The sequence below is a fragment of the Phodopus roborovskii genome, unplaced genomic scaffold (genome assembly GCF_943737965.1).
Source record: "Phodopus roborovskii unplaced genomic scaffold, PHOROB, whole genome shotgun sequence".
In the NCBI taxonomy this organism is placed as follows: Eukaryota; Metazoa; Chordata; class Mammalia; order Rodentia; family Cricetidae; genus Phodopus; species Phodopus roborovskii.
Genome location: NW_026125052.1, coordinates 32,556,426 through 32,578,413, shown reverse-complemented (window position 1 = coordinate 32,578,413; position 21,988 = coordinate 32,556,426). Strand labels below are relative to the sequence as shown.

The window sequence follows — 21,988 nt, the reverse complement described above, 5'->3', positions numbered from 1 at the left end:
TGGCCACATTCCATTAGCTCTTGGCCCTCCCTGCCCCGCCGCCCTCCCTAGTCGTGCGACCGCTGGAGCACCCCCCCCCTCCCCACCCGAGCTGCGCGCTCTGCCAGTGCCGCCGCCACCACCGCCACCGCGTGCTCCTGCTGCCTTCTGGCTCCAGCCGAGCCAGCCAGAGGAACGAGGGGGGGGGGAGGAGAGAGAGAGAGAGGGAGAGAGAGAGAGAGAGAGAGAGAGAGAGAGGGAGAGAGAGAGAGACTCGGAGAGGCAAGAGGAGCGGGGACACGGAGCAGTTCCCCCAGAGCCAGCCGAAACCTCCTCGGTCAGCAGCCGGGCACCAGCTCCAGCAGCTCTTGCGGTCGTCAGAGACGCTGCGGCCGCCACTAACGTTCCAGCCCGGCCTCTCGCGTCCCTTGCCGCCGGCTCGCCGGGGCAGCGGGGATGCAGCTGGGGCATGGCCGCCGGAGCCCCGTCACCTGCCGCGGAGAGCGCTGAACCCGTGAGTAGCCAGACCCTGGGCTTCCACCTCGGTCACGACCATCGCGAGGAGCCGGCTGGGGCTGTGGGCACGGCCCGGGGAGGGGCGCGCGGGACCCCGCAGTGGGAGGCGGGGCCGGCGAGGACGCGGGGCTGTGGAGCGTGACCGGGGACAGACCTGAGGTCGCGCGGGGAAGGGGTGGCGCCCTTGGGGGTCAGGGGTCCGCGTGCGGGGTCGGGGTTCCCGAGTTCTGCGTGGGCTACCGGCTCAGCCGGGAAACCAGAGCGGGGAGGGGATTTTGTGAATGGGAAGGAAGGCCCGGGGTCAGGCTCCATGGAGACACCGGGGAGTCCCACGCACTGCGTGGCCGTGGTGGTGTTGTTGTTGGCGGCGGCGGCACAATGCCCGGCTCTGGGAACTCCCAGACTAGGGGAAGCCGTGGCGCACGGAGATTCCGGCCCCCGGGGCGCATCTGGGAGGCGGCCCCAACCCGGGCGACTGCAAGCGGGGCTGGCGACCCTGCTGTGCTGCCGCGTGAGATTCTCGCCACTCCCAGGCCAGGGAGGGCTGCTGGGGTCCAGCGAGAGGAGAGCTGATCGAGGGACTGATGACCCTAAGGAGTTATGGGAATGCTAATGTCTCCGTTGGTTCCCCCGGGAGGACCAGGGCCCGCAGCGCCCCGGCGTGCGTGGAACAGCAGCGGGCGCGGGTGGCGTGCAGGGCCCTCCAGCCTGTGAGCTGGGGGCGCTCGGGGCCGAGTCTTCCTAGCATGGATCTGAGCCTGCTGCTCGCTTCTGCACAGCTAAAGGGCTGGGACAGCTTGGTTGGGGAAGCCTTGTTAAGGTGGCCTGCACAACCCTGGCCCAAACTTTCTGACGAGTGGTCCCAGAAGGTGGCAGGGTTCGCTTGGGGCTCTCCACCTCGGCAGGCGGTCATTTGGGAACTCTGCAAGGAAGCTTCGCTCTTATCCGTTGGCACGCATCCCCTCCGTGTTCCGGCCGATTGGGTCCCGCACCCAGTCTGTACCCGGAGCTAGGCGTGGAGGCGACCAGAGGGGCATTGAGACCCCAGTAGACAGCTGGAGTAGACCCAGGATCCCGGGTCTCACATGGGCTTGGGGGTTGGCTGTTCCAGAAGCCCACTGACGTCGTCGTCTGGTGTGTGTGTTGCGGGGGGGGGGCATTGAGGCGAGGAGAGTCCTGGAAGGCACAGCCACGTCCCTGTTCCCTCTTTTGGGTTTTGCTTCTCAGAGCCATTCTAATTATTGGATGGTCACTTTTAAAAAGGACGCCCATGGCGCTGGTAGTCTCGTGATGCGTGAGACATCCACAGTGGAAGCTAAGGCCAGGGACTGAGGGATCCTTCCTTCTTCTGGACAAGCCCCTTCTTCATCCAGCTGGAGTGAAGTGCCTTCTGGTGCGTGCAGGTCGTTAATTTTCTGTCACAAACACTGGCTAGGCTGGGGACGCCTCGGGTGCGCTCCAGGGAGCCTGGGGCCCAGAGAGCCCGAGCAGGTACGGGGTGAATGGAGTAGGGGCTGAAGTAATGAGATCTTTCAAGAGAAACCAGCTTTGGTTTTACTGGTCTGCAAAATATAATGGGGGGAAAAGTACAAACATTACAGCAGAACGCGCTCATTAAGTACACATCGTGGATGGGGCGGATGTCTTAATCAGGCTGCACTGGTAACAGGGATATTACACTAATTAAAACCAGACCCTCCAGGTGAACGACTATTGGGAAGGGGAAAGTTGTAGAGAAGGCGCCTGCTGGTGGAAGTGGGGTGCTGGGGGCTGCCAGGCTTCAAAGCCACTGCAGGGTGGCTGCATGGGGCAGGGGGCGTTTTCTCAATGCCAGCCCTCTGGTCTCCCGCGGGCAGGGAGCTCCTCCCCTGGGCCCGGAGGGAGGACCAAGCTGCCGCCTCCGCCCTCCCGGGGGACCATCGGCCTCCCTGCGTGGGAGCTGAGCGCACTGCACACTCGGGGAAGCAGCGCTTAACCCCTCCTTTCCCGGCTGGGCTTGGAGCTTCTGGTAAAGCTGGGCTGCCCCTGCCAGATGACGGAGAGGGGAAAGATGGGGAACCCATAAGAGGCTAGGGAGCCGAGGCAGAGCTGCAGGGGGCGCGCCAGGCTCCATCAGTCGCTCTCAGGGAGGCAGCTGAGTGCCAGAGGAGCCTTGGCCAGGTCGTGTCGGATGTTTGCACAGAGCCACTGAGGATTTCTGGTACAGATCATCGCTTCCCATCGCTCTCCCATTTATGCCAATGAAAGAGAACCCGGACGATTACTCTGTGCCGTCCTCCATGAGGTCTGGGGTCCAAAAGATACCCGCGTGCTTCCCCCCCCCCCAAATCAGGTCACCTAAGACATAAGAAGAGCCCGCAGTCTAGGAAAGTCCCTGTGGATCAGGCCTCTAGCAGTGTTACTCCTTCGCCTTTCCTGCAAACGCTCGCTGCTGCGTGCCTTGGTGAATTTATGGCCCTTCCACAGGGACCAGGCTCAGGAGCGAAGGCTGACTGGCTTGCACGCAGCCGCGCAGAGGGCGGCAGCACCAAGGACAGGGCCAGGGCCTAGCTGCCTCTCTGTTCCACTCTCTTGCTACCTCTGCCTGTGTCCTGGGGCCACTGAGACCCAGGGCATACTGGCCCTGCCCTGCTTGGAGGGTAGAGGAAGAGATCCTGTGCCACCAGGGTTAGGGCAATCCAGGCCATCGCAGAGGTAATTACAGCAAGTAGGCCTTCTGGGAACCGGCCCCCAGTGTGCCTCTGTCAAGAGCGATGGAAGGAGAAGTTGAGGGCTGGGGATAGGCTGGTATCCTGCCCCCTTGCTGTGTGGAACCTGGTTGGTTTCCCTCCCCTCCCCCACAGTGCAGAACATCTTTTTGGACCTGGATGGACTGTGGGGTTAAAAACAGGAGGACTTGGTCCAGTAGAGCATCTGTCAGACCCAGACGTGCTGGTGGACTGGGGCAGTGAGGGGAGGCGAATCTGTCGGTGGGCATGGATCAAGACTGAAGTGTTGTTTCTCGGTGACTGCGGCATGAGGCTTACCTCCGCCAGTGCATCCGTGAGCCTGTGGGGTTTGGTCGTTGTCTCTCTGTTTATTTATCTCCTTCACTGCTGCCTGGTACTCTGTTATAAAGACAAATGGAGCCTGGCACGCAGCTGACGCACGGTGAGGAATTTTTTATTTTTAAACAAGTGAGGGGGGGCCGTCTCCAAAGTTTCCCCCTTTCATGGAGCCGTTTCTGCCCGGGAGTCTGCCTCTCCCCATGCTACAGGTCTCCCTGCCTGCGTGGGCCCCCGCTCCACAGACACCTCCCATTTGTACCAACATCTTTTTGATTAGCTGCCTGCCACCCCTTATTCGCTTCTGAAGCGGCCCGATATTTTCACAGGTTCATAAAACATTCAGGCGGCCTAAACATCTTGTTTTCTGCCGCCTCTCTGAAGTCAGCTGCCGTTGGAGGTGGCAGGGTCCCTTTTTTAATTTTTATGTTCTGCTTCAGCCTCCTTCCCTCAGCCCCTTGTGCTTTCTGGGCTGGACTGAGGCTTTTGGGATTTCCTGCTGTGCTACCGGTGAGGGGCAGGGTAGCTGCCAGTGGCAGATGGGAGTCATCTCTGGGTGTGTGGTAGGGCCTGCTCCGTGCCCGGAGCCACAGCTAGAGTACCAGCATTCTGACGGGAATACCCAGGGACCCAGTCTGATGCACCTGATAATCACGCTCTTCCGTGCGATGCTCTTAGTAAATTACTGTGTTATCACAGCTTCCCCAACACTCACTTGACACCAAAACATGCCTCAGAAGGTGACTTGAGATAATGAAGAGTATTAAGATCTGCTCCTGCATGTGAGAATGGCTCCTCCGGCAGCCTGGGGCAAGCTCAAGTGCACACACACACACATTGCGTTTGCACGCAATGGAATCTGGAGGGAGAGGCTGAGCTGGCTGCCTCCAGCTCAGGACCCATGGTCCTTTGTGAGCGATGGCCAGCAAGAGGAGGCAGCGTGGCTCAGAAAGGGCTGTGGGCTTCACTTTTGCTTTTGGAGTCTGTTCTAGTCTGCTTCTCCATTGCTGTGATAAGACCCTGACCAAACGAGGCTGGAAGAAGAGGTTTATCACATCTTACAGGTTATAGTCGGTCCATCGTTGAGAGAAGCCATGCAGGAACTCAAGAAGAGACCAGGGAAAGGTGTTTCTTCTGTCTTGCCCAGCTACCTTTCTCATATAGCCCAGAGCTACCTGCCCAATGCCGGGGTGGGTACTCCTTTATCAGTTAGCAGTTAAGAAGAAGTCCTACAGACATGCCTATAGGCCAAGCTGATCTGGACAGGTCCCTTATCTGAGGCTCCCTTTTTCCACAGGGCTCTAGGTGTGTGTCAGGTTGACAGCTGGCGTAACGAGGCCCGGGTCTCAGAGTGTGCCTTCCTGTGGGACTTGATCTGTAGACAAGAGGTATTCGAATCTGTGTTTTTCAAAAGCAAAGCAGAGCTCCGTGGGAGGGACCAGGTTTCTGCAGGCCAAGGTTCTTGCACCTCTTGGCTTCCCTGGCTGCTTGTCATCTGGCTGCCGCTGGTTCCAGGTCTGAGGGGCAAGCTCTCCATACCCTCCTGTTTCCATCTGCCATCTTTCTTGATTGCTTGGCAAGGAGGCCATGGCACATAGGCGGGGGGGGGGGGGAGAGGAAGGGAGAGAAGGGGAAAGAAAGAGGGAGAGAGGAGGAAGAGAGAGAGGGGGAGAGGGGGGAGGGGGGAGGGGAGAGAGGGAGGGGGAGGCAGGGGGTATGGTGAAAACAAAGATGAAGTGGGCTGTCCCCCCCCTCCCCCAACACACTCCCTTTTATCCAGTCTCTGCTCTTGCCTGGGACAAGGCCACTCACCTCCCTGGCTGAGAGAGAGAGAACCTCCTGCTGCCTCTCACTGCACCAACCTACTGGAAGGTCTTCAGTTTCCTGTTTAGGCCTGGGAGCAGAGGAGTCCTAATCACAGCTCTTTTTCAAGATCCTATTAGTTAAGGCCAGAACACATTCCTACCAGAAGGAGACTATGCATGTTTCCAGGAGTGTTTATCCACTTAACTGCTTTGCTCAGTGCACAGACAGAGACCTTTCACTGGCGTCTCGGGAGACAGCTGCATGGTGGAGGGCCACTGTCCTTCCTATATGTCCCTCTGTGTGTGGTCTCCACCAGCTGCTAGCCTGCAGCCTGGGTAAGAGTGCTGCCTCTTCACACGCTGCTGGGCTGTGCCTGGAAGAGGGTGTGTGTCAGGTCATGAGCACAGGACGGTCTGTCCAAGCCTCTGTTAGTTACTTCTCTATTGCTGAAAAAAAAAAACACTACAAAGGCAACCTGTAGAAGGACGAGTTTACTTGGAGTTAAATAGTTCTGGAGGGTTCAGGGTTCATGATGGTGGGGTGAAGGCACAGAGGCCAGAGCAAGAAGCCGAGGGTTCACATCCTGGACTGCAAGCAGGAAGCAGAGAGGACGGGGCCATTAGACTCTCAAAACCCTCCCTCGATGACACATTTCCTCGAACAAGGGCACACACTTGTCACCGACTGGGGGCTGAGTAATCGGATGCCCAGGACTATTGGGAATGCATCATTATCATTGAAACCATCATATAGAAACCAACCCTGTTTGCAGGTAAAGAGACCACCTGCTTCCAGTCATTCTGTAGTTTTCCTTGGCTCGGCGGGGGATGGGCAGTTGAGCTTATGAGTTGACCTCTTATATCAGAGGTAGATCCTGGGTGCCTATTCTTCTCCAAGGCACCTGGTCTTGCTTTTAAAATTTCTCTTCGCCTAAACAGACAAAACCTAACATGTTGGGCAGTCGAGACAGTTGTATGCAGACCTAAGATTTATTCAGACGTCTGTCTATGAGCCATTCAGACACCAAGGGCTGTGGCTCTGTTCATTGATGTCTCCTTGTCTTTGTCACCAACTGAGACAGGAAGGTGAAGATATCGGGAATGGTAGCTGTCCCCGATGTCTTCAAATTGTGCATCTTAGGGTTCCAGGAAAGCAATGGTTCGGGTGCTTGGCCTTGCGTGGCTGAAGTAGTTTCTCGTAGGCAAGGAGGATGAGGGCAGACAAACTGGCTGCCTTTCAAAATGAGGCTCTCTATAAAAATCTACTGAAGCCCAAAGGCATGAGCTTTACATGTGTTAAAAAGGGATGGGTTCAGGAGGCTGGAGCCATGGCTCAGTGGTAAAGAGCACTGGCTAATCTTTTAGAGGACCAGAATTCAATCCCCAACACCTGCATGGTGGTTCATACTGTCCGTAACTCCAGTCCTAGGGGATCCAATCATACACATAAAATAATTATTCAGTTGGAAACAAGATTTACACCTAGAAATGATTTCTTGGGGCCAGAGAGATGGCTCAGCATTGAAGAGCGAGTACTGCTCTTACAGGTGAGCTGAGTTCACTTCCCAACACCCACATTAGACAGTCCCCAGCTGCCTGTCCCTCCAGCTCCAGGGACCCAGGCACCTCGGGGCTTCATGGCATTCACAAACACATGCTTATGCTCCACATATATGTATAATCAAAAAGAATAAAAACAAATAGTTTCTCACTAAACTTCAATGATTTGAAATTCTGATTTGTTCACTGCAAAAATAAAGAAAAGTCTTTATTTTTCTGGAAGTTTCTTCTTTAGAGTTGGGTGCCAGGAAACACCCCAGGGTCTGAACTAAAGTGCTTGCTGGCGACTCCTGCCCTCACCCCACTTTATTGTTGGTGCCTACAGTGAGAAGGGACCTGCTTACTCTGTTTCCATCAGAGAAACATCAGGATGACTTAAAATGGGTTGTTTTCTGTGATGCTGGGCATGGAGGCAGACAGGGCCTTACATATGCCAGGCAAGTCCTCTGCCATGGAACCACACCTCCAGCTGCTCACGGTGACCTCTTAATACTTCACAGGAGGTTGCCACACACCACATCGTGCAGCCCCCACGTTACCATCACCTTGGGATCTAAGGTGAGGGAGGGAATGGAGGGTGGGGCCTTCATCTCAGTGTATGGCAGGCTCCTAACCGCATCCATTGGTGTCCCGTGATGCCCGCCATCAAGGCCCAGCTTCCTGAAGGCTTGGTCCGGCCTTTCATTCCGTTAGCTTCAGTAGGCAACGGTTAACTATTGGTCTTCCTCTTGAGATTGGAGATAAGGCAGCTCACAGGGTCACATGTTGGGCTGGGTTGATGATGGCTCAGTGGCAAAAAGGCTTGCCCTTCAATTCAGATCCTCAGAACCCATGTGAAACTCTGGGTGGGTATGGAGGCCTCCTGTGATTCCAGCCTTCGAAGGCAGAGGTAGCTGATCCGTGGAACAAGCTGACTGTTGAGACGAGTCCTATCGGTGAGCTCTGGGTTTGATTGAGAGATCCTGACTCAGGGAAATGATCTAGATAAGGATGACTCCTGACATCAACCTTAGCCTACAAATGACTTGGACTCACGCCCACACGTGTGCCTTTCCACATGCAAGCATGCACACATGCAATGCGTGCCACGCATGCATGAAAATGGAAAAAATAAACAACAAAGGAAACCACCGGCCGCCTGGGACTGTTGGGTGGATAATGAAACATGATTCCTGGGATAAGCAAAGGCGGGCAGGCATGAAGTGCTCTTCACAACCCCAGAGCCTGTGACAGTTGGCCCACACAGCCTGTCACAGCCATGTTGTGGCGTCCATAAGGACGGTGGGCTAGAGCTGGCTTCTAGCCCTGACTGGTTGGCTGCAGTCTGTTATGGTAGGGCACACAGACTTACTGGCCACATCACCCAGGACAGTCAGGGGCTCCGCTGAGGCGTGGGGCCCACCTGGTGCCGACCCCTGCTTGTAGGGAGGTAGAAGGGGATCAAGCATGTGCCAGGCTACGTGAGGGTCAGGGATGAGGGAGCAGCTTCAGAATTGTGATGCCGTTCTTTTAGTAGCTCAGGGGACCTCACAGGTGGCCTCAAAGGTGACAGGACACGGTTCAGCATTACAGTGAGGTGGGGTGCTAGATGACCTTTCCTTGTTCTGGTGGTGGTGGTGGTGTGTGTGTGTGTATGTGTATGTGTGTGTGTGTGTGTGTATGTGTGTGTGTATATGTGTGTGTATGTGTGTGTGTGTATGTGTGTGTGTTGTGTGTGTGTGTGTGTGTGTGTGTGTGTATGTGTATGTGTGTGTGTCCGGGTTAGAGCCTGGTAACTCCACCCCGTGGCTGGGCAGGAGATTGAGGTCCCGTCTGAAGCCGGTATTTGGGGTTTAAGCTCCTGCCTTTTTTTGGCCTGATGGGAATCAAGGAAACCACACCTGGATCTGGCAGGGCAGTAGGTGCCGTCCCCACCATCCTGGGTCCTTCTTTCCCTGTGTAGTAGCCGCTATGGCGTTTCCCTCCCGAGCCAGCTGGGTGAATCCGCCTCACCCCACCCACAGTGTGGAGATGTTTTTGGGGTCTCAGAACCCAGCACATGAAAAAAACAAAGCGTAGCTCTGAGAGACCCATTAGACATAAACAGAGAGCTGGACCCGTCTCTCTAAGATATTGACGCTCCCTCACTGAGAAGATGCCATTAAGCTCAGCTCGGGGGGCCTGATGCAGGGGCAGACGAGGGGGAACCAGGCCCACAGGGGCTGCCTGCACAGGCTGCTGGTACGCTGCAGCTGGGCACGGGAGCTCAAGCTTCCTCCCTGCATTCTCTAAAGGCTTGTAATGGAGCCTCGAGGCAGTGCTATCCGAGGGTACATTAGTCAAGTACTTTGGAATCTTAGCAGAAAGGAGAGGTACCAGAGGAACTTAAGGTGAGAATTATGGTTGTCAGCGGCGTAATATTGTAATCAACACTCCTTGACAGCCCACAAGGCAGCTCGCTTGATACTGACACAGCTGCATGCCTTCAGTGGAACCCAAAAGACAGGGACAAAAGCTGGAGGGTGGCGATGTGTTTGTTATGGGGGCACTGTTCTTTCCCTGATCTGTCATCAGAGCCTGAGAGGGCCATCAGAGGGGTGCTTGCCAGTATGTGCATTTTTCTTACTCTCTATGCATCTCATCCTAGGTCACTTAAGAAATATAAATAGGGGCTGGAGAGATGGCTCAGCTGGTAAGGCGCTTGCTATGCAAGCATGAAGAACTGAGTTCAAACCCCAGAATGCATTTAAGAAGCTGGGCATGGTGGCAGGTGGTTGTAATCCCATCCATGGGGAGGTAGAGATGGGAGGACCCTGGGGGTTTACTGGCCAGTCATTCCTGCCTAGTCAGTGAACTTCAGGCCCCACTGACAGACTCTGCTTCAAAGTAGACAGGCGGGCAGCATTGCAGAGGAGGACACCTGAAGTCCTTTGGATTATTCATAGTCATGCAAGTGCAAACATAGAATCTATGTATTAGCTGGGTGTTGGTGGTCCACGCCTTTAATCCCAGCTCTTGGGAGGTAGAGGCAGGCGGATCTCTGTGAATTTGAAGCCAGCCTGGTCTATAGAGCCAGATCCAGGAAAGCCAGGACTACACAGAGAAACCCTGTCTCCAAAACCAAACAAACAAAAAGCAAAGTCAAACAAACAAAAATACTCTACACGCTTTGACTGTGCACCGTGCCCTGGCAGGGACTCCAGGTTAGCTTGTCTTAAATTAGAATGTCTGTCTAGTTACATCTGTGTGATGGTTGCATGGAAGACGTTGGCCTTGGCTTTCCTGTGTGATGGTTGCATGGAAGACATTGGCCTTGGCTTTCCTGCCTCATCCATGCTTCAGCAGCAAATGATGTTGCAGGGGTCCCAGCCTTTCGGCTGGACTTCCACTTTGAAACAGAGATCTTCATAGAACAGACAGGACTAAACTATGGGATCGGATTTCGTATGTTGAAGGCGCTGGCCCTCCACAGATTCAGCCTTTCCCATAAGTCCTCAGTCTGCCTGTCTTCTGGGGCACTAATGTCCCCTCTTCCTTGGTACATCCCCCTCAAATCCTATGAAGAAGACCCACGAGGCCTGCCTTGGAAAACCACAGGCCCCACGGATAGTTTTTGTTAAATGAAATGAGTGCTGGAAAATGAAGGTGAGCAAGGAATCTTTGGGTAATTGTCCGAGCCACTCGATACTTTGAGACACATTAACATATACTGGAATTCCAGAAGATGTCTGGGCTGGTGTGTGGCAGGGGTGGGGGGTGGTGTGTGTGTGTGTGTGTGTGTGTGTGTGTGTGTGTGTGTGTGTGTGTGTGTAGGTGAGCTTCAGACCCTGGGGCTGAGCTTCTGGGTACACAGATCTCCAGGCACACCTGAGAGGTCCCTGGGCCACCGCCAGGTGTCAGTGCACCATGAGAACTTCAGGAAAACCTTCTTTGCCACCATTTCCCTTCTGGGTTGTTTAGCTTTACGGGTAGCCAAGGGAACTCTGGGATGCCTCGGGGTCTAGTGTTCCTTCTTGGAGTACTCAAAGGGCACCGCACCAGCCAGCCATATCTAGCCAGTACCTTTGGAGCATAGGTCCTGACTCAGTCTTCAGCTGTGGCACTGTTCTGCAGGACTTTGGGTCACAGCAGCTGAGAGCAGCCTTACGACCTCTCCATGCCCGTGATGCCCGCCCCCCATCACCTTCTCCTCTGATGCCCGGTCCCCATTCTCTTCTCTGTCCTTCCAAGCCCACTCTCCAGGTGGGATCTGGTGAGGGGGTAGTTGTTGGAGGCCACACAGCCCAGACAAAAGATTTACGGTCCCTCCCTGCCCTGCTTGATGGACAATTAAGGCTGTGCAGGCTTGGAGGAGAGTAGGTTGTTAGGAGGCAGGATGGTTGGAATAAATCAGTCACCTCCACTTAGACAGCCATGCCAGGCCACTTTCTGGGGGCCTTTAAGCAGGATCCTTCGGTGTGTGGTAGAAGATTCCAGAAGAGATTGGGTGGGAGGCTGGCATGCTCTGTGCCCCCTGAGTAGGGGCCTGGAAACCCTATGTCTTCTTACAAAACTCACAGTGGCTCACACTGGAGGGCTCAGGGAGAAATCCCCAGTGTCATCTTTATCCTCTGCATCTGGCCAATGTGAAAGTCACAACTCCAGGGTGCATGTGCACAGCTAGGCGTGTCAAGGCACATGCATCCCGTGTGTGCAGATGTGAGGACATGCATCCCGTGTGTTGGTGCACATGTGTATGTTTATGAATGTCCCTGCCCTCACAGGCACACATATCACATCATGAGTATATCATGTGCGTGCTCACTTGCTGGCCTCTCTGGACCTCTCTGCGTGTCTAACCCTCACGCCCCTCTGTGAGGCTGCCAGGAGCCGGACTTGTAAGCGGCAGCCGAGCCCCACAGTCGCTCCTCTCCATTGGTTCTCTGTGTTATTTCAGTACCTTGAAGATGCTGGCAGGTTCCTCAAGGGAACTTTGTCTTTGTGGTGAGGAGATGCCAGCGCTCCGCAGGCCTCCCACCGGCTAATTGCCAATATGATCCCGCGTGGGAGACTTGTCGTTCCTGGAAGCGCTCTTTATTTTGTGCGTTTCCCCTCCTCCTTCCCCGCCCCTCCCGCCACCCCACTGTGGTCTGATTTCCACACGGAGATGGAGCTGCTCCCCGTGAGGCCTGAGCCGTGGCATTAGTGGCCATTCAGCCAGCCTGCAGGCCAGGCCTTTCATTAACTCGGATACTACAATTATGTGCGCCGAAAGGGCTGAAAAGGGCCATTTAGGATTTTTCTCCCCTTTTTAAAAAAATCCTTCCCCTTTTCACAGCCCCGACCTTGGCCACCGAAGCAGCCACGACACAGGCTCTTCCCTCCTCCAGAGTCAGTGTGCAATGAACTCAGCATGCAGGACGCAGACGGGCAGGGCTGGGCCATGAACACTGCAGCCACCAAGCAGGATGTGTCTTGGTGCCGCCTGCTGCAGGGGTCCCTCCTGGTGACCCGTGGCATGAGTGTGCTGGTAGGAATGTGTGCTTGGGAGCGTGGCTGCCCACAGACAGGAGGTTCTCCTTCAAGTGCAGACCTTTACTGTTGGCCCCTACTCAAAGAAGGGTCAGACATTGGCCTGCATTTACTCCACTAAGCTCACATGGACCCTCCTAATGGCCTCTTGATATATATGCAAGTATGTATGACACACACACACACACACACACACACACTCGCACACACACACTCATTTTGATATGCCAGGCTACTCTCCAGCTGGAGTGGTAGCTGAGGATGGCCCTGGGCTTCTGGTCCTCCTAATTCTACCTTCCAAGTCCCAGCATTACAAGCACTTGCCACCAGACCTAGTTGATATGTTGCTAAGTATTGAACACAAGGGTTCTTCAATCTCACAACGGAGTCCTATCTTCATCCCAGTAGTGTGTGATCTGTTGGTGGTGCTAGTTTGTTTTTATTTTGGTGTGTGTGTGCACGTGCATGCGTGTGCGTGCTTATGCACATGTATACTTGGGTGGGTGTGATGCATAGGACTAAGGATTGAGACTCTGGGACCTAGCTGACACTGCTGAAGGCCAACAGGAGCCTGGAGGCAGTTCCTTGGGCACTGTCCCCACAGTATTCCTGCAAGTGTTATTACGGGCTCTGACATCTTAAAGAAGGCTAACACCCAAGCCACCTAAGCACAGAATAACCCTAAACTCACAAACGTATTGTTTTAGACTCCCCTGAGTTGCCATGGTTACCTCTAGGGCCTCTTGTTCTGAGGGAAGCCATCGGGTAGGAATTAAGCCCTCATCCAGGCCTCCTTCACCTGTTCCTGCCGAGGGAAGGAGCTAAAGAATGGGGATTTTCCAGGACCACAGAGCATGAGATTCTGGTATCGTGCTTCTGAGATGCTGGAGACAGAACTGGTCTCCCACGCTAAAATAATTATAGCCAGGAGAACTATGTTAAGGTCCCTAACAAGGCGGAGACGTGCCTGCATGCGGCTGTCTCTGTTGGCTTTGTTCCCCAGAGCTTGCTTGTGCCTGGTTGTACCTGCCCGGGCAATAGTGCCCGAGGCATCCTGCATCTGTTGGCACCTTCCAGCCAGCCTGCTCCGCAGCTGTGCCGAGTCAGGGCTCCCTAACAAGGCCTTTCTGTGGGGAGGTGGGTGGTGAAGGGAGGCGGAGAGAGGCTTAGGTGGAACAGGAGGCCGACCAAGACCCCTTTGGGTTGGCTTCTTCCTGCAGGAGACCTTGTTATGCTGTTTGCTGAGGCTCAGTGGGGCGCCCAGGGCATTATCATGTAGATATATATGCACATGCAATATGCATGTATATGATCATATATGTCACATATGCCACACATAACACCCATGTGATCAGCCACACGAAGAAGAGGCCAGCTACAGGCAGTACTCACCTGTGTGCCCTGTCATGTCATGGGCCTGGCTTCCCCTCCCCCTCCCGGCTGCAGGGATGTTGTAGAATGTTTCCTACTGACCACAGGGCGAGGCTTTCTTTGCCCCCAGCTTGTGGTGTGGGACACTCAGCAGGGTGATGTGGTAGTGAATACACCAGCTGGAAACCAGTGGAAACATTCCAGGTGGGGGGGACTTGGGTGACAAATGACGGCCTTGCCTGGGTCTCCTGTGAAAAGCACTTTCAAGTGTCCCTACCCGCCCCTTCGCTAGGACATCCTGTCCCTCTTCATGGGCTGATGCTGAGCTCCAAGGCCACACAATAGCATGCAACTGCAGGGTGTTTGGGGCGGAGGCTCTTGTTTCTCTGTCCCTTGAGCCGGGCCAGGCAAGGAAAGCCTTCCCCAAGTCTGCTCAACATCCAGTCCTCTCTTATCCCTAATGCAAACCCGAGTCTTCTGGGTACCACTGGGCCAGCGGGCTCATGTTTCCACTTGGGCCAGGCTTGCTTTTCCTCAGCAGGGACACTTCAGCAGCAGGCCAGGCGCTGAGCACACACTTGTCTTGCCATTTTGGAAAATGTATGCACCCACGGCAGCAGGCAGTACTTTCTCGAGGAAACAGTTGGGTTGCATACATACCGTGGCTGGCAGGTGGGAGACTGAGGCCCAAGCTGACTTGTGTGTCTCTCCTGGAGCATCCTGCAAACTGCTCATCAGGCTCAGTAAATGACAAAAGCAACTGAATTCCTGAGACTGGTACAGGGAGGCCTTGTGTGAGCTGCGGCCACTCACCGGGCAACGGCCATGTAGGCCATCTGCAGGAAGGACACGCTGGGCCTTCATTATGGGTGACTGTCCTCAGCACTCTTTTCTGGGAGCTGAATTCTGCACTGGTGAGGAGAAACGGACGGTGACAGATTGGGTGGGTGTTTGTGCACCTGTCCCTTTAGCTTGTTAGCGAGCTGCAGGTGGGAACCCACAACGGAAACTTGCTTTTCCCCCACAGCTCCCCAAAGGGTTCCAGTCAGTATCAGTGGGATTCTGATGGCTGGATGGAGGCATTTGAACTCTGTCCTGCCTGGTTCTCTGGCAAGTGGCCTCGTGGGATGTCTAGTCCCTGTTCTTCCCATCGCCAGTGGTTTATGGGATCTGCTGGTGTAAGAGGAGATGTAGGAGACCCAGAACCCAGCCTGGTGCTACAGCATACCACAGGCTCCCGATCAGAAGTGTGAGGCCTGGAGACATGGCACCTGCCAATCTACAGGAAAGGTCATTGATTTCTGATCCAGAGAGGAAGTGGGTCCAAAGTCTACCCATAGCATCAGAAGTGGCAAGGATGCAGCCAGCCCTGTGCACTGCCTTCCTGACATCCCTAGACATGACCTTGGGAATGGGTGAATAAATCGTCCCAGAGTCAGGATGAAATGCTAAACAGCAGCACTCTTGCAAAGAGGAAGGGTTCTCAGGTCTGTCTGTGAGCTGGCAGCTGTCTTTCTTTGCTGGGCTTAGAGTGAGTAGCAGATGGAGGAGAGAGGGAAGGAAAGAACAGTGCTGAGGAGGGTTCTGGGTTGCTCTGGAAGATTCCTGATGGCTCTAGAGGGTTCTAGATTGCCCAAGGTGAAGCTAGGCAGAGATTCTTCTAGGTTCCCGTCACTGGGATTGACCGACTGCAGCCCCTCATGAAAAGTAAGCCTGGCCCAAGTCAGGGAACCGGCTCGTGATTATTGATGCTGATGGAGTGCAGGAGTAGAATGGTTAATTCAAGATGGCAGACAGATCAATACTGTTTATATTTAGCCTGTGCATGTGCTGCGGATGTCTCCGTTACCAGGTTGGTCTTCATGGTTATGATTTTGCAGCATTCAAGATGTTGCTGCCCAAAGGACGGGATCTGCAACCTCGTGCCCACCTTGTGGAGGTTTCTGGGATGCATACGTAACCCTTGTCCTCCAGGGACCAGCCCATCTCTTCACTGTCTGGTTGGCACATCGTCTCCTACAATTAGCAGGTTCCCCTGCTAATGTCCATAATAGGGTGGGGTTCGAAGCATGGCGGAATGCTGGCCTCTCTGTACCGTGGGCTTTGTGCTGCTTCTGCAGATGGGTGGGTGAAGGGTGCCTGTGAAAGGGAAGACTCAATGGTCTCCATGTTTTAACATTCAGACCTTGGCTTAGTGCGCATGGTAGATGCTTCACACACACAGTTGCCAAGTGAGCAGGTTCTGGGATGGGGGCACTCGGAACCTAGGTCAGGGCAAAGATCCCAAGCCCGCGGGATGCGGTCTTCTCTGGGAGCCCATGTGCCTTGGTGTTTGGTCCTACGGTCCCTACGGTCTAGTTGAGTTTGCCTCTTGGTTGCTGAGTCGGCTGTCTTTGTCTTTTCTGGGGTTGTTATTGTTTTCCACGTGGATGAGACAGGCAGCAATAGGGTTGTTCTTCTGGAGGGTGTGGGCAGCATCACTGCCAGCAGGTTTGGGGGGATGTAGCCTTTGGCAAGGCTCTGGTAACACAGCCTTGGCCAGTGCATGTGCTGAGGTTACACGGTCTGGGAGTGTGTGGACCCCACCCACAGAGTGATAACAGTTAGAAGGAATGGCATGTGGGTGAGGTCCTGAGGGCTCTCAGGGTGGGCCGGGGATGGTAGCAATGAGATGTCCTCACGTCTCCTGGGAGGGCCTGGTGCTGCCCACCCCTCGGGCCTCTGGACTCAGAACGAGACTGGACACTTTTCCTTGGTGGAAAGCTTGAAGCATGACCTTTGGTATCTAAAGCCCTGACATTTTGATGGCATGCCTATTTGCATTTTTATATCTAAAGACACTGACTCTTATCACACCGCCATCCTGGAAGGGCTCTTCAGGTCTCACAGACTCAGAGACAGGAGCAAGATCCTTGTGGTGCCTCTTGAGGAAGCCTCCAAGCTTGGGGTTGAGCAGCAGCACTGAGTCTTAGAAAATCCGTGGCTCAACACATACTTGTTATACCACTTGCATTAGAGGACTGGGGTTAGCACCAAGAACAAGGCACGCCCAGCGAATGCTGGATACAGGCTGTCTCCCTCTCTGTCCCCTCCAGGGCCCAGCTGCTTCCCGAGTGTGAGGGCTTGTCTCCAAGACTTCGCTTGTCTCTGCTGCCCACATCATGTCCTCTCCACAGCTTTATTCAGAACCTTCTAGAATGAAAGTTTTGTTTCAAGGTTTCTTCCTTTAGTCTTTAAAGCTCTCAAAGTTTTAAAAATGTGTGTGTGTGGGGGGGTGTTTGTGCATGTGTGTACATGGGTGCTCATGCATGTGGAGGTCAGAGGGTGACCTCTGGTGTCATGTTCATGAATACCATCTACATCTTTTGATATGGCATCCCTCATTTGCCCTGGGCTCACCGGTCAGAATAGATTGGCTGGCTATCAAGTGCCAGGGGTACTTCCTGTCCCTACCTCCCCAGTTCCGGGCTTACAGGCACATGCCATCATGGCGGGCTTTGTACATGGACATGGGACTTAAACTCCGGGCCTCGTGCCTTTGAGGCAAATGTTTTACGGCTCCATTATCTCCTCCAGAGGTTCTGCTGCGGTCTCAATGCTTAGGCCCCACGATCCCTTCTATTCCCAATAACAATGGGCGGGCAGAGGGCCATGGCCCCTAACCTCCTTTGGCATACACTAAGGGTTTCATGTTGCAGGGGTATGAGAGGGGGCTTTGATCCTGTGAATGTGAGCAGAGGTAGGGTCATTTTCCTCTACCACATGCTCCCTCTCTGTCCCCTTGAACCTCAAAACCGCTGACTAAGGGGGAGTGTTGGTGGATGGATGGATTATAGGTGCTCTGTCTCCGAGTCCCAGGGTCCTGCAGGGACCTGGGTTCTGTCCTGCAACTCGCTGCTGTTGTAGTCTCTCAATTTCCTCTCCTGGCCCTCAAAACCGGACCTGCCATGGGGGATAGGCACAGGGCCAGGACCGATAACCTTCTGTTCCTTCACGTCTGGGACTTGAACTCGAGCCAGGCGCGGCAGGAGAGGCTGTGTGCCTGGCTTCCCCTCCTGTCACTTGAAAATCCAGACACAAAAATGAAAGCGAGTGTTTGCCAGAGACCGAATCGCATCATGAAGTTATCCACAGCAATCAAGCCACGCTCGCTCCCAGGAATTAGATCATTCTAGAATTTCATCGAATTAAGGGAGGATTCCGAGCCCGGCTTTCCCAGCTCCCGCGCCTTCCCCCAGCTCTTGTCTCCTCTCTAGATGGAAGATTTTCTGGCCATGTCAGGGCAAAGTGACCCGGTTCGGTAATGGAGAGGAGGCCTGCTAGAATTAAGGCCTAACAGCGTTAAAAAAGCAATCTTCGCAAGATTGAGGCCACCGGGGAATCGGAGATTCTCAGCCAAGACCTCATTTGAGGATTGGAATAAAACTTGACACGCATGTGCGAACACGCACACGTGAAGGGGTGTTCAGAAACAATGGAGACTTAGTGTGAACAAAAGAACCAAGGGGGAGCCAAAAGCGAGCGAGCGTCAGGAGCAGGGCAGGCAGGGGTCTCCTAGGCTTACATAGGAGCAGTGCAGGCCTCGATAGATAGTCTGGTTAACATAGGAGCAGTAGCTGGCCCAGGCCATGCAAGGCCCGCCAAAATGCATGGTCAACAGCACACGAGGTCTTCCTTAAGTGTCCCCGACTCAGAACCTATGCTGTCCTCCTGAGTACTGCCCACACACCTCTGTTACCTGAGAACCGTGGCAGCGATCCAAACGCCTTGCATCTGGAAGTTACCCCTAAGGACTAGGGGCTGTCAGTCATCTGACCACATCAGAAGCTTTTTTTTTTTTTGGTTTTTTGAGACAGGGTTTCTCTGTGTAGCCCTAGCTGTCCTGGAACCCACTCTCTAGACCAGGATGGCCTTGAATTCACAGAGATCTGCCTGCCTCTGCCTCCTGAGCGCTGGGATTAAAGGTGTGCGCCACCACTGCCCAGCATCTCAGAAGCTTTTAAAAGATGTCCTTGAGATTTGGGGGATGGGTACCCTGCTGTCCCTGACCTCCTTCTCTCTGACAGAGCTGGTCCTACAGAGAGAAGTTTTCTCTCAGGACTGTGGCAATATTCCTGGTGTTTTATGTCCCTTCTGGTTACAAAGGAAGGAACTGTTGAGGGAACAGGAACTGAGCATCTGGAGAGACAGGTGGACGGCTCCATACCTGCCGTGTGACTCCTCAGGGGTGACCTTCACCAGGATCCTTGACCTTCAGCCTCTTTCCTGGAGGAATGGTCTCCTGTGCTACCTAGTAGGGAGGTCCCTTGGGGTGGACAGCTCTGGACCATAGCTATCTGCCACATATGGCTGTGTGCTTTCCCAGCAGAGGGGTTGGGAGGGCAGTCCCAAACTTGGCAGCGACTGATTTTGGAAGCTTATTTGTGTGTGTGAAGAGCAAGTTTGGCTCAGATAGCCATTTGCCTCTAGAACAAACAATAGTTCTCACAACCCCCCAGGCCCCTGCAGTCCCCAGGGGACATGCCAGCTTCCCCCAACCCCCCCCCCAGCACCTGCTTTTAAGTGTTTGCCACCCATTCCAAGTGTCTGCTCTGGGTCCCTCTTCTGTGGGCCTTTGTCAGGACTAGGGTGAGGTGTGCCTTTGGGGGAGGGGCCAAGGTAGGACAAATTGAAGTGACCAGAAAGCAGCTCCAAACCCACGCTCCCCACTTGGTATCCCATGGTCCTGGCCCTTGACTCTTCCAGGAACTGTGCCCTGCCCTTTCCTCCCCTTCCTCCTCCCATTCTGACCTGGATGGGCGAGGCTTGGGTGGACTGGAGAGGGGATGGAAGGAGGCAGGGAGAAGGAGTCACTGTAGGGGTGTGAGGGACTGCAGTTCCTTTCCACTGACTCCCTAGACGTGCACGAGCAGCTGGCTCCGTGAGGCATTGGGGTCTGGGAACACTAGGGTGGAAAAGGGTGGTGATGGCTTGACATGTTCCCCAAAATGTGTTCAGTTCCTCTGAATGTGACCTTATTTGGAGGCAGGAACTTTATACAGGTGACAGGATGTGTCCCTATCAAAAGGGCTCATGGGGACACGTGGATCCAGAGAGTGGAAGGGAGGTGGCTACAGCCAGACTGTGGCCAGTCCTGGAGGAGCAGTTTGGGTGGCAGATGAGCCTTAGCATGAGGTTCCATAAGCCTAGGCTGCTCTTGGGATGCTAACCACAGTGACCGAGGCATGCCAAGGGTCCTGTCTAATGCCAGGGAAGGAGTGTGTCAGGAAAATGACAGCTACAGCAAATGGGTGGGGTCACTGTCCGCCATAGGGTTAGGGTGGGGTCTAAGGTCTCTATGGTGTCTCAGAGAATCCTGGAGACACAATATCCTCCCTTTATAATTTTTTTTTTGGTCACTTACAATGCAGTCTGATTTATTGATTTATTTTGAGTTTTTGATACGAGAGCTCATGTAGCCCAGGCTGGCATCAAACTCTCTATGTAACCAAGGCTGGTCTTAAATGTTAACCCTCCTGTCCCTACCCCCTAAATGCTGGGGTTACAGGTGGATTTATGGGTGAGGTTACAGGTGGGTTACAGTTTCACCCTGACTCATCAGTGAGATACAGCCGGAGAGCAATGCTATACAACAGCAACACTATTATAGTCACTGTAATCCAATCACTGGCATCTCTGTTCTTGTGCTTTTGGTTGTGTATGTACGTGTGTGTGTGTGTGTGTGTGGTGTGTGCATGTGATTGTGTACAGTGTGTATGTGTGTGCATGTTTATGTGTGTATACACATATGATTGTATGCATATGTGTGTGCGTGTGTGTGTATACATGTGTATGTATGTGTATGCAGTCACGTGCATGTGTGTGTGTGTGTGTGTGTGTAGGGTTGCAGCCTCAGGTGCCACTCCTTAGGAATCATCCATCTGCTTTCCAGGCAGGTCTCCCATTGGAGCTGGAATTCAGGGTGATGAGCTGGCTGGCCCACATGTCTAAAGGGTCCATATGTTTCTGCCTCCGCAGTGCTGGGGTTGCAAGTGTGTGCCCAGGCTGAGCTCTTATACAGGTGATTAAGAGCAAACCCAGGTCCTCATGCCCGTGTGACAAGCATGTTACCAGCTGAGCCATCTCCCCTGCCTTCTTTGAGGTCTTTAGGGAGTAAAGGAAGTGTGTTCTGAACACGAGCATTACCATGCCAACACAGTGGCTCTCACAGCCTGGGTGACTTTGGTGCCGTGTGGGTTGTGCAGGCAGGACAGGTGTTCTGGACACAGGAAGGAATCCAGGACTCAGTGGGACAGAATGCCATCTTCACAGTAATCAAGTGACACACCATACTTAGTTGCTGGCTTCTGGAATTTTCCATTTAATATTGTTGAGCCATCCTTGGCCTGGGATGACTCAAACCACGGGCAGTGAAACTGCACATAAGGGAGAGTCGTTTTATTATTATTTTTTTCTGGCCGAGGCAAGGACAAGTTTGCATTCTGACTTGTCGAAGAAGGATTTGAGGCCAAGGGTGCCCTCAGGAGGTCTGTAGCCTAGTGACAGAATGTTGCCCATGGTATAATTCAAAATCATTTGTTTATGAACGTTACCGTGAGCTCAGGAGGTGCATTTGGTGGTCCATAGCCCAAGACCACCTCCCCTAGGGACTCCCACACATGATGCAAGACCCACACCCACGACTGACCCCCCCCCTGCTCCTCCTCCACCAGGGATCCTTCCTGTGAGCTCACACAGTCTCCCCTGGCCAGCGGGTGGACCTGGACAGGGCCCTGTGACTCCCTTGGCTATCAGTGTGTGTAGGGGAGCCTTTGCTCCAGGACGGGGACTTTGCTTGACTGGGGGGCATTGCTAGGTAGCCCCTGTAGTTGTAGACAATGAGACCCTTCAGCAGGTAATGACCAAGTCAGCGGGACTGACTTGGTCATTACAACAGAAGGTCTGGACTTCGCTTGAGAAGCAAGAGTGCTCTCCGCCCCCGGCTTCCCTTCCCCCTAAAGAGGGCTCAGGCTGCTAGGACACAGCCAGCATCAGGCTGGCACGGACTAGAGTGCGTTCCTATTTTCCTGTGGTTCCCTGGAGTTTCCTGTGGGCACGGATGCTGCACTGGCCCTGGACACCCCATCAGAAGGACACGCTGGCCCTGGGTGCTTCACCAGAACACAGGCCTGCACGGCTCCATGGGGCCAGGCCCTAGTGCGGCCGCTTGCTGACTGGGCTCTT

At 54.2% G+C, this 21,988-nt stretch overlaps 1 protein-coding gene across 1 annotated transcript in view; it reads left to right on the top strand.

Annotated features, from left to right (window-relative positions):
• Positions 1 to 214: 214 nt before the first annotated feature.
• Rbfox3 (RNA binding fox-1 homolog 3) overlaps positions 215 to 21,988 on the top strand; it is a 393,089-nt gene continuing 371,315 nt past the window's right edge. The window contains exon 1 of the mRNA XM_051183097.1: positions 215 to 493. Coding sequence (XP_051039054.1) covers positions 449 to 493 — 45 coding nt within the window. The 5' untranslated portion in view covers positions 215 to 448. The remainder of the gene's footprint in view (positions 494 to 21,988) is intronic.